The sequence below is a fragment of the Pipistrellus kuhlii genome, unplaced genomic scaffold (genome assembly GCF_014108245.1).
Source record: "Pipistrellus kuhlii isolate mPipKuh1 unplaced genomic scaffold, mPipKuh1.p scaffold_m20_p_29, whole genome shotgun sequence".
In the NCBI taxonomy this organism is placed as follows: Eukaryota; Metazoa; Chordata; class Mammalia; order Chiroptera; family Vespertilionidae; genus Pipistrellus; species Pipistrellus kuhlii.
Genome location: NW_023425528.1, coordinates 6,285,875 through 6,298,255, shown reverse-complemented (window position 1 = coordinate 6,298,255; position 12,381 = coordinate 6,285,875). Strand labels below are relative to the sequence as shown.

The 12,381-nt window shown below is 37.9% G+C and overlaps 1 protein-coding gene across 9 annotated transcripts in view; it reads left to right on the top strand.

The window, feature by feature from the left end:
• The window catches only part of TMEM164 (transmembrane protein 164), a 245,680-nt gene that overhangs the window by 77,322 nt on the left and 155,977 nt on the right, over positions 1 to 12,381 (top strand). Inside the window, exon 1 of one of the 9 annotated variants that reach the window (XM_036454489.2) lies at positions 7,485 to 7,488. The exons of the other annotated variants lie outside the window; for them this stretch is intronic. Within the exon in view, the coding sequence (XP_036310382.1) occupies positions 7,485 to 7,488 (4 nt within the window). Of the gene's footprint in view, positions 1 to 7,484; positions 7,489 to 12,381 lie in introns of those variants that run through there. 9 annotated transcript variants of the gene reach the window in all.

Genomic DNA, 12,381 nt, shown 5'->3' with positions numbered 1-12,381 from the left:
AAAGATATTACAGAGAATTTCCATATACTCTTCAGTCAGCTTCCCCTAATGTAAACATCTTGAATAACCATGCTCAAATTATTAAAACAGAAATTAGCATTGATATTATGGGCGAAACTATATGCTTTATTTTGACTTCATTAGTTTTTCTACAAATACCCTTTTTGTCTACGGCCATACCACCCTGAACGCGCCCCATCTCGTCTACAAATGCCCTTTTTTCTGTTCCAGGATCCAATCCAGTATCCCATACTGCATTTAGTTGCCATGTGTTGTTGTTTTTTGTTTTTTTTTAATCCTCACCTGAGGGTATGTTTTTTATTGATTTTAGAAAGAGAAGGGAGGAGAGAGAAACATCAATCAGTGGTCTTCCTTTTCATGAGCTGACAAAGGATAGAAACCGCAAACTAGGTATGTATTCTGAGTTGGAATCAAATCGATGACCTTTTGGTGTCTGGGAAGACACTCCAACCAACTGAGCCACCCTGCCAGGGTGTTGTCATGTCTCCTTAATCTTCTTCATCCATGAAAATTTCTCTGTCTTTCATTATCTTGTCAGTTACTTTGTAAAATGTCACTAATTTGGACTAACCTGATGTATTTTTTCATTTGATTTGGGTAAAAATACCACAGAAAATGATGTTGTACCCTTCTTGGTACCTAGTTTCCAGGGGCACATGATGATATGCCTTATTACTGTGTTGTTAACCTTGGTCACTTGGGTAAGATGGTGTTGGTCAAATATCCCCACTATCAAGTTACTATTTTGCCATTGCAATTAACAAGCATCTTGCATGCAAAAATGATAAGATTGTCCTTACTATTCAGGATATCAATGATTCTTACCTGCAACAGTTATTGCTATAGTATTTACTTAATGTTGATTTTGTTTCCCTCATTCTTTTTACCTTTAACATTTGGATTTCTATTGTTACAAGAGCTGTCCCTTCTCTCCCACTTTTTGAAGGAGCAGTTAGAGAAGGAAGAGGCTAGGGAACGAAAATGGCAAGTTCAGATTTAGGGATGTTTGGTATGAGGTACCTGAGTGCAATCCAGATGGAAATATCTAGAAAACATTTGGTATCTGGAACACAGTTGAGGTTAATGATATTGGAGGCAAGCACTATTAGAATGTAGAAACTGAGGTTCAGGGTCAAAACCTGAGGCATCGTGAGTGATAAAACTGGTAAGGCTGCCGGTGTTTGGGGAAGGGTACATTGTTGAGGACCCTGATCACTCTACACTCTACAAATGACTGGACTTTGTTCAGTGGTTCACCAATGCCAATTTAAGATTTGCCAGGAGGAAAAGATTGATAATCAAATTCTAGCTCTCAATCTATTGTAACACTGTGCGCAACATTAGAGAACCATTTAATGTCCAAAATTAAATAAAATCTAAGTACCCAATGAGTTCTATAGGGCATTAGAAAACAAGAGAGTTGTTATCTGAAGTTCTTGGAGAAGGTTTGTGGAGGAAATAGAATTTATCATGGCCTTGGATGGAATTATCAGTGAGAAAAGAGAAAGGGCCTCTAAGAAGGATGATGCTATCAATAGCTCATACTTATTTTATTCCTTACAATGTGCCATCCACTAAATTAAATCCTTCAAGCATTTAATCCTTACATCTACCCTATGAGGTAGTACTATTTTAGTCTCCAGTTGACACATGAGGAAATTGAGCCCCATTTTATACATGAGGAGAATGGTTGTAAGTATTCTCTTCCCATAAAGACCTGGAAAAGAGGAGCCAAATAATATATCTGAACGTTAATATGCAAACATGGAATTAAAATAAGTCAAGTTAGATGAATTGGAAGTTCAATATGTGCTGATGTAGCTTACAGTAGGGATGGATTTTCTATTGAGATTAGAATAATTATAGCTACTTTGTATTGAGTGCTAGCTATGTGCTAGGCATTGTGCCAAGGGCTTTGTGTACTTTATCTCCTTTGATCCTCTCCAAAACCTTGTGAGACATAGATACTATTTTATCCCTATTTTAGAGATGAAAATGATTTCAATATCTTGCTCAGGGTTACAGTGCTGTGAAGTGTCATAGCCAGCATGTGGACCCAAGTCTGTCTTGACTCTATAGCCCATAAACTTAACCACTTAGCCATGCTAACTATTCACTTCCATCCTCTTAATAAAGATGAAATTGCCAATGGGATCAGAAAACTTGGTGATGAGTTAAGGTTCTCTGGACAGATGATGTAAGGACATCAAAATCTGTAGTGAATTTTTATAAACTTTGAGGTAAACAGAGGATGAGCCTAGAAACAATATCTCAACAAATTGAGATAAATGCTTCCAAGAAATGATAGTTTGCAGTTTTCATTTATAATTAAGACCATTTGAAATTAAGGGAGATTACATGAAGTTGGGAGAAAGCAAGGTAGGGGTCTGAATTACAGAATAGTTAACAATATTATGTGCTCTCTTGAAGATGGTCAAGCTTTAGAAGGAGGAGGTTGAAAAAGGCATTTCAAAGGTATGTAACTTTGATGCACAGAAACAATAGACAGGGCTTGCTTAAGGCAAAGGTAAAACTTTTACTAAAGAAGTCATATATGTGGGCCCAACTACACACCATGACCTGCCCAGGTAGGAATTTATGATCAGATCCATTTTTTTTGGTCACAGGACCATTCATAATTGGAACCTGCCAAGTATGATTTGTGACTATTCTATACCTCAATGGTTGACCATCTTCAGTCTTTCTTTAGGTATAATTCAAGCAGGTTACGATCTGGTTTTTTTTTAATCAAGCCTGAATGCCATTTTGGCTTTAAGATGAAGCTATTACCATTTTAATCCCTTATATGTTGATTTTAAAGCCCAATTCTTAGTAGGTACTCTTACTTTCCTTTTTGTCTACATTCTTGAGGAAAAGTTCTCTCTGTAAGTTCCTTATACTGATAAAATGGTAATTTCTCAGCAAGAGGTATGCAGAATGAGTTAACGGGAGGAAAGAGGATGGGGACTTAACCAAAGGCTCATTGGAGAAAATGATGCTTAATTTTGTGTTTGAGAGATAAATAGGAGTTAGCTGGAAGAGGAAAGGTGAGAAGGCCATTCTGGAAGAGGGAATAGGATTAGCAATGTTGCAATTTCTTGATATTAGAGATTGAAACTTTAAAAATAAAATTAGGAAACAATAATTGACTCTTTATAATCTCAGGGTTATAAAATATTTTCAAAGCATGACACCAAAGCCAGAAGCCAGAAAATAAATGAAAAATACATCTGATTACATAAAGATAAAAAAAAAACTTCCACACATAAAAAAACTACCATAAGCAGAGCTATGACAGACAATTACAACCTGTGAAAAGTATTTGCAATAAATATAAAATAGTCTCCAATAAATGTTATTAAAACATAAATAACTCTTAGAACTTAATATGAAAGAGAACATACCAGTTGAAAAATAGACAAAGGCCACAGATGGTCATATCTCCAAAAAAAGTAATACACCTGGCCAAAAAACATGTTAGGAAATAGTTACACAAATTAAAGCAATCAGAGGGTGTGTGTGTGGTGTATGTGTGTTGTAGGGGAGGGAAAATAATTTTACTTCTACCCATTCTAGGTTCTTGGTTGAGACCCCCTTCCCTGTAACAATAGATTAACAGGAGAAAAATGAACAGACATTTAATAAAATGTATACCTCTTATTTCCATGGAAGAGACCCCTAAAAACTGGGTAATTCTCCAAAATGGACCATATTATGTCCACCTCCAAGTAAAGACAAAAGGTGTTTGGTGTGCTTGTTTAGGGTAAGGGGGGAAGCTAAATGAGGGAGGAAAGCACATTAAAAGGTGAATGCTGTTAAGCAGATTTAAGCCTTTTTTTAAAATTATTATTGTTTAAAGCATTACATATAGTAATACATATATCTCATTCCCCCCTCATTGACCTTCCCCCAGCCTCTCCTAACCCCTGTCACATGCCCTCATTCCACCCCCTCATTTGTCTTTTGTCCATTGGTTGTGCGTATATACATGCATACAAGTGATTTGGTTGATATCTTCCCCCAACTCTCCAACATTCCCCAGCCTTCCCGCTATAATTAGACAGTCTGTTCGATGTTTTACTGCCTCTGTATCTGTTGGTTCATCAGGTTGTAATGTTCTTTATTTTCCATAAATAAGTGAGATAATATGGTATTTTTCTTTAATTGCCTGGCTTATTTCACTTAACATAATGCTCTCCAGTTCCATCCATACTACTGTAAATGGTAAGAATTTCTTCTTTTTTATAGCAGCTTAGTATTCCATTGTGTAGATGTACCATGGTTTTCTAATCCACTCATCTGCTACTGGGCATTTAGACTATTTCCAGATCTTAGCTATGGTGAATTGTGCTGCTATGAACATAGGGGTGCATATATTCTTTCTGATTGGTGTTTCTAGTTTCTTGGGATATATTTCTAGGAGTGGGATTACTGGGTAAAATGAGAGTTTCATTTTTAGTTTTTTGAGGAAACTCCATACTGTTCTCCACAGTGGTAGCACCAGTCTGCATTCCCACCAGCAGTGCACGAGGTTTCCTTTTTCTCCACATCCTCACCAACACTTGTCGTTTGTTGATTTGTTGATGTTGGCCATTCTGACAGGTGTGAGATGGCACTGTATTGTTTTGATTTGCATCTCTCAGATAATTAGTGACTTTGAACATGTTTTCATGTTTCTCCTGGCCTTCCTTCTGTCTTCTTTTGAAATGATTCTTTTCAGGGCCAGTGCCCATTTTTTAATTGGATCATTTATCTTCATTTTATTAAGTTGTATAAGTTGCCTATAGATGCTGGAAATTAAACTTTTATCACTGATATCATTTGCAAATATGTTCTCCCATACAGGGGGCTTTCTTGTTTGGTTGATGTTTTTTTTTTTTTTTTTTGCTGTAAAAAAGCTTTTTATTTTGATGTAGTCCGATTTGTTTATTTTCTCTTTAGCTTCCATTGCCCTAGGAGCAATATCGTGAAGAAATTGCTTCAGCACTTGTCTGAGATTTCTCTGCCTGTAGATTCCTCTAGGATTTGTATGGTTTCCCATCTTATGTTTAAGTCCTGTATCCATGTTTATGTCCTGTATCCATTTTGAGTATGGTGTAAGTTGGTGGTCTAGATTCAATTTTTGTGCATGTATCTGTCCAATTTTCTCAACACCATTTATTGAAGAGACTATCTTGAATCCATTGTATGTTCATGCCTCCTTTGTCAAATATTAATTGAGCATAGTGGTTTAGGTCAATACCTGGGTTCTCTCTTCTATTCCATTGGTCTATATGTCTGTTTTTGTGCCAGTACCAGGCTGTTTTGAGAACAGTGGCTTTGTAGTACAGCTTGAAATCTAGTACTATTGAGATCCCCCCTACTTTGTTCTTCTTTCTCAGGATTTCTATGGATATTCAGGGTGTTTATTCCAGATGAATTTTTGAAGAGTTCTTTCTATGTCTATAAAATATGCCATTGGTATTTTAATGGGGAGAATATTGAATCTATAGGTTGCTTTGGATAGTATGGACATTTTAATGATGTTGATTCTACCAATCCATGAACATGATATGTTCTTCCATCAGTTTATGTCTTCCTCTATCTCTTTTTTCAGTATCTTGTAGTTTTCTGCGTATAGGTCTTTTACCTCCTTAGTTAAGTTTATTCCAAGGTATCTTAATTTTTTGGTGTGATGGTAAATGGGATTGCTTTTTTAGTCTCTGTTTCTGTAAGTTCACTATTGGTGTATAGAAATGCCATAGATTTCTTGGCATTAATTTTGTATCCTGCTACATTGCCAAATTCATTTATTAAGTCTAGTAATTTTTTGATGGAGTCTTTAGGGTATTTTTTTTTATGTACAATATCATGTCAACTGCAAATAAGGACAGTTTTACTTCTTCTTTTTCAATTTGGATGCCTTTTATTTCTTTTTCTTGTCTAATTGCAATGGCTAATACTACTAGTACTATGTCAAACAGGAGTGGTGAGAGTGGGCATCCTGTCTTGTTCCTGTTCTTAGGAGAAATGGCTTTAATTTTAGCTCATAGAATATAATAATGGCTGTGGGTTTGTCATATATGGCTTTTATTATGTTGAGGTATGATCCTTCTATTCTTACCTTGTTGTGAGTTTTTATCAAGAAAGGGTGCTGGATTTTGTCAAATGCTTTTTCTGCATCAATTGCTGTGACTATGTGATTTTATCTTAATTTGTTTATGTGATGTATCACGCTTTTTGATTTGTTGATATTGTACCATCCTTGTATTCCTGAGGTAAGTCCTACTTGGTCATGTTGTATGATCTTTCTGATATACTTCTGAATCTGATTTGTTAGAATTTTGTTGAGGATTTTGGCATCTATGTACATGAGGGATACTGGCCTGCAATTCTCTTTCATTGTGTTGTTTTTATCTGGTTTTGGTATTAGGGTGATGCTGGCTTCATGGAATGAGCTTGGAAGTGTTCCTTCCTCTTGAATTTTTTGGAATACTCTGAGGATAGGATTTATAGTTTTTCCTTGAATGTTTAGCAAAACTTTCTTGTGAAGCCATCTGGCCCCGGGCTTTTGTTTCCTGGAAGCTTTTTGATGACTGCTTCAATTTCTTCCATAGTTATTGGCCTATTGAGCTGTTTCGAATCTTCCTGATTGAATTTTGGAAGGTTGTATTTTTCTAGGAATATGTCCATTTCCTCCAGGTTGTCCAGTTTGTTGGAATAGAGTTGTTTATAGTATTTTTGAAAAATCCTTTGTGTTTCTGTGTTGTCTGTTGTTATCTCGCTTCTTTCATTTCTGATTTATAATAGTTAACTTGGATCCTCTCTCTTTGCTTCTTGGTGAGCCTGGCAAGAGGATCATCAATCTTGTTTATCCTTTCAAAGAACCAGCTCTTGGTTTTTTGATCTTTTGTATTGATTTTTGTTGGTCTCTATGTTGTTTATAATAGAGTTTGGCTGCAATCTTTATTATTTCCTTCCTTCTGCTTACCCTGGAAATTTCTTTTCTTTTTAAAAAATATATTTTATTGATTTTCGTAGAGAGGAAAGGAGATAGATAGAGAGCTAGAAACATTGATGAGAGAGATATATTGAGCAGTTGCCTCCTGCACCCCCCCCCCCCCCCACTGGGGATGTACCTGCAATCAATGTACATGCCTTTGACCGGAATCAAATGTGGGACCTTTCAGTCTGCAGACCGATGCTCTATCCACTATGCTAAACTGGTTTTGGCTACACTGGCTACATTTCTTGTTGCTCTCTTTCTAACTCTTGGAATTGTAGGACTAGGTAATTTATTACCATTGTTTCTTGTTTTGTGCAGTAGGCTTGTAGAGCTATGAACTTCCCTCTTGAGTCTGCTGTGTCTGATAGATTTTGGATTGTTGTATTTTCATTGTCATTTGTTGCCATGATGTTTTTTATTTCTTCTTTGATGTATCTGGTAACCTAGTCATTGTTTAATAGCATGCCATCTAGTCTCCATGAGTTGTTTTTTTTTTTGATTTTTAAAATTGTAGTTGATTTCTAGTTTTATGCCACTGTAGTCTGAGAAGATGCTTGATATGATTTCTATCTTCTTTAATTTGAAGATACTTTGCCTATCACCCAATATATGGTCTATATTTGAAAATGACACATGTGCACTTGAGAAAAATGTATATTTTGGGGTGAAATGTTCTGAAGATATCAATTCCATCTGGTCTAGTGAGTCATTTCGGATTGCTGTTTCTTTATTCATTTTTTTGTTTAGAGGATTTGTGAAATGGTGATAGTGGGGTTAAAGTCCCCTACTATGATTGTATTGCTATCAGTCTCTCCTTTGATATCCTCCAGGAGGTTTTTTTGTTTTGTTTTGTTTTTGTTTTTTAAATGGGTTTGGGTGTTCCTATATTTGGAGCGTATATGTTTATAAGAGTTATTTCTTCTTGTTTGATTGCTCCTTTTAATATCATGAAGAGGCCTTCCTTGTCACTTTTTATGTCCTTCACTTTGAGATCTAATTTGTCAGATACAAGTATTGCTACCTCAGCTTTTTTTTTTTTCCATTTCCATTCACCTGAAAAACCTTTTTCCATTCCTTAACCCAGTGTTTTTCAACCTTTTTTGGGCAAAGGCACACTTGTTTCATGAAAAAAATCACGAGGCACACCACCATTAGAAAATGTTAAAAAATTTAACTCTGTGCCTATATTGACTATATATAAAGTAATTCTCTTGAATAGGAATCAAATAAACACAAAGAAAGTATTTTATAATTACTTTATTATGAAATATTAAGTAAATAAAATAGTGAAAAATTATAAAATTCTTGTCTGCACCTATGGCACACCAGGCAACACTAGTGTGCCGCGGAACAGCGGTTGAAAAACGCTGCCTTAACCATCAGTATATGTGCATTTTTTTTTCTGCGGTGGTTTTCCTGTAGACTGCAGATATATGGGTCATATTTCCTTATCCAATGAGTTACCCTATGTCTTTATATTGGGGTATTTAATCCATTTACATTTAAAGTTATTATTAATAGGTGTTTGACACCATTTTAAAAGTTTCAATAAATCTTTATTGTTCAGGTTATTACAGTTGTTCCTCTTTTTTTGCACCAATAGCTCTTCCACGCAGTTTCCACCCCACCCTCTGCCCTTACCCCCCCCCCCCCACTCTCCTCCTCATCTATAGGTGTATGATTTTTGTTCAGTCTCTTCCTGTACCTCCACACCCCTTTCCCCCGATAATTGTCATTTCACTCCCTTTCTATGTCCCTGATTCTATTATATTCACCAGTTTATTCTGTTCATCAGATTTTTTATTTACTTGAATTTTGATTCACTTGTTGACAGATATGTATTTGTTGTTCATAATTTTTATGTCGTCTTCCTCTTCTTCTTCCCTTCCCCCTCCTCCTCCTCCTCTTCCTCATCCTTCTTAGTCTTCTTCTTAAAGAATACCTTTCAGCATTTCATACAATACTGGTTTGTCGGTGATGAATTCCTTTAGCTTTTTCTTGACTTTGAAGCTCTTTATCTGACCTTCAATTCTGAATGATAGCTTTGCTGGGTAGAATAATCCTGGTTATAGTTTCTTGCTATTCATCACTTTGAATATTTCTTGACACTCCCATATGGCCTGCATAGTTTCTGTTGAGAAATCAGCTGACAATCTTATGGGTGCTCCCTTGTAGGTAATTAACTGTTTTTCTCCTGTTGCTTTTAATATTCTCTCTTTGTCTTTTTCTCTTGGCATGTTAATTATGACCTGTCTTGATGTGGTCCTCTTTGGATTCATTTTGTTTGGAGTTCTGTGTACTTCCTGGACTTGTAAGTCTATTTCTTTCACCAGGTGGGGGAGTTTTCATGTCATCATTAATTCAAATAGGTTTTTATTTTTTTTTTATTTATATATTATTTATTTATTTATTTTTTTAAATAAATTTTTATTGTTCATATTATTACAAATGTTCCTTCCCCCCCCATTGCTCTCCTCCACCAGGTTCCCACCCAACCCTCTGCCCTATCCCCACCCCCCATTGTCCTCATCCATAGGTGCACAGTTTATGTTCAGTCTCTTCCCACATCCCCCTCTCCCCTTTTCTCCAAGAATCATCAGTTCACTCACCCTCCATACCTCTGATTCTATTATATTTAACAGTTAATATTGTTCATCAGATTTTTTTAAAATTCCCTTGGTTTTTAGATTCACTTGTTGATAGTTATGTACGTATTTGTTGTTCATAATTTTTATCTTTATTTACTTTCTCTTCCCAAAGAACCCCCTTCAGCAATTCATATAATTCTGGTTTGGTGGTGGTGAACTCCTTTAGCTTTTTTTTTTATTAGTGAAGCTCTTTATCTGACCTTCGATTCTGAGTGATAGCTTTGCTGGATAGATTATCTTTGGCTGTAGGTTCTTACTATTCATCACCTTGAATATTTCTTGCCATTCCCGTCTGGCCTGCATGGTTTCTGTTGAGAAATCAGCTGACAATCGTATAGGTGCTCCTTTATAGGTAACTACCTTCTTTGCTCTTGCTACTTTTAATATTCTCTCTTTGTCTTTTGCTCTTGGCATTTTAATTATGATGTGTCTTGGTGTGGTCCTCTTTGGATTCCTTTTGTTTGGAGTTCTGTGCGCTTCCTGGACTTGTAAGTCTAATTCTTTCACCAGGTGGGGGAAGTTTTCTGTCACTATTTCTTTCAGTATGTTTTCGATATCTTGCTCTCTCTCATCTTCTGGGACCCCCATAATTCTGATGTTGGTTCGCTTGAAGTTGTCCCAGAGGTTTCTTACATTATCTTCAATTTTCTGGATTCGCCTGCCTTCTAGCTTCTGCAGAAGAGTGTCTTCTGGCTCTTTATGTTCCAAATCTTTGACTTGATTCTTGCGATCTTCCAGTCTGTTTTTAGGACTCTGTATAATAGTTTTTATTTCAGTCAATGTATTCTTTATTTCTTGTTGATCCCTTATCATTTCTTTTTGATTCCTTATTAATTCTAGTTGATTCCTTTTCATATCCTCATAGGTCTTATCCATCTTTTCTAGGAAATTCTTGAAAAACCTTATAAGCGTAGATTTGAACTCTATATCCAGTCGCTTTTTGTCCTCCATTTCTTTCGTTTGTGATCTATTTCGTCTCGGCATTTTCGCAGCTTTCCTGAGTTGGTAGCCTTAAAAGTCTCTGTGTTCTGCTTAGATGGGGTAGAGTTTCAGGGTGGAGCCTACAGCCTTGGCTTCCATCAGCCCCGCCCTATGCGGCTCTTGTGTCTCAGGGTCCTTCAGTACTCGCTGAAAAGCGCCTCTGAGAGAAAGGTGCCCTCGATTTTCGCCTGCTGCCAAACAGTCTATGCTCTCCCCCAATGAGCCCGGTATTGGGGTTCAGTTCAGTTGGAAGTGGAGTTGGAGGTGGCATTCAGAGCAGTCTGGAGCCCCAGTCTCCTTCCGGCCAGGGCAATCCTGCGGCACAGCTGACTGTCCTTTCTCTGCGCGCAATGTGTGCGCCGCTGGGACCTCTTCTCGCCGCTCCCCCGGGGTTCCGCCTCGTAGCCCAGCTCCCTCTGTGTGAGCCTGGGTCCCCGGGGTCTGGCCTAGAACTGGGGTTTAGAGCAGTCAGAACTGGGGCCCAGCACAGTCGGAGTTTTATCCCCTTCCCGCTTGGGAATGCCAGCCAGGCACTCAGCCGCCCTCCTCTCCGGCTCCGTCCTCTCTGCGTGCCGAGTGTCTCTGTACCTTAGGCTTTTATAGCTCCCCTGCACTTCCTTCTGGTTTTCCCCTTGCTTCTCGTTGTAGAATTTCCAGTCAGTCGACTTTCCTGTAGTTCTGGGTAATGTCCATTTTATATTTTAGTTGTATTTTATTGAAATTGTTGTGTGCGGCTGCAGCTAGGTGTTTACCTGTCAGCCATCTTAGCACGACCTCTGGAAATACTCCATTTCTTCAAATAGGTTTTTAGTATCTTGCTCTATCTCTTTTTCTGGCACCCCCATAATTCTGATGTTGGTATGCTTAAAGTTTTCCCAGAGGCTTCTTACACTATCTTGAAATTTTTGGATTCTTTTTTTTAACTTGATTGATTATGGTAGGGGTGTCGAACTCAATCAGAGAAGGGGCCAAAATCTAAAATCCAGCCTAAATCGCGGGCCGAATGGTTTACTGAACAGTCATAAACTGTCATTATGATGGAAACGCAGCAGAGTGCAGTGATGACAGCGCGGTGCGGGCCACATTGCAAGGCCTGGCGGGACGGATTTGGCCCGCGGGCCTTGTGTTTGACACATGTGGATTATGGTATCACATAATTGTCCTCATCTCCCCATTCCCATCCCAAATCCCTACCCACATATGCCTCCACCCTTCTGTTGTCCATGGCCACTGGCTAGACTCATATGCATGCACACAAGTCCTTTGGTTGTTCTCTCCCCCTTACCCCCACCTTCCCCTACTTTCCCTCTGAGGTTTGAGAGTCTGTTCGCTGCTTCTCTTTTTTTGGGTCTGTTTTTGTTCATCAGTTTATGTTGTTCATTATTTTCACTAGATGTGTGAGATCATGTGATCCAGTAAATACCCTTGTAAGAACCGAAACTGAGACAAGCCATAATGGTATGCTGAGAGCAAATGAATCAGTCTGTAGTGAGTTCCTTTCTGGGCCAACATTTCTTTTGAGTCCCAGTTTCAATGTCAAACAGTTCCTTATGTGTACATGTCAGCCATGATTATTTTAGATCTGGTTGGTGGACAAATGGTGGTGATTCAGCTCCCACTGTCTCTGGTTTGGTCCTGGGCATCCTTCAGCAACATGCAGCTGCTGTCTGCTTGTATGGCAAGGTATCGTCAGCATCTTCCAACTTTGAACTGTTTCTCTTTTGTCTTCATGGCTGGAGCACTTCT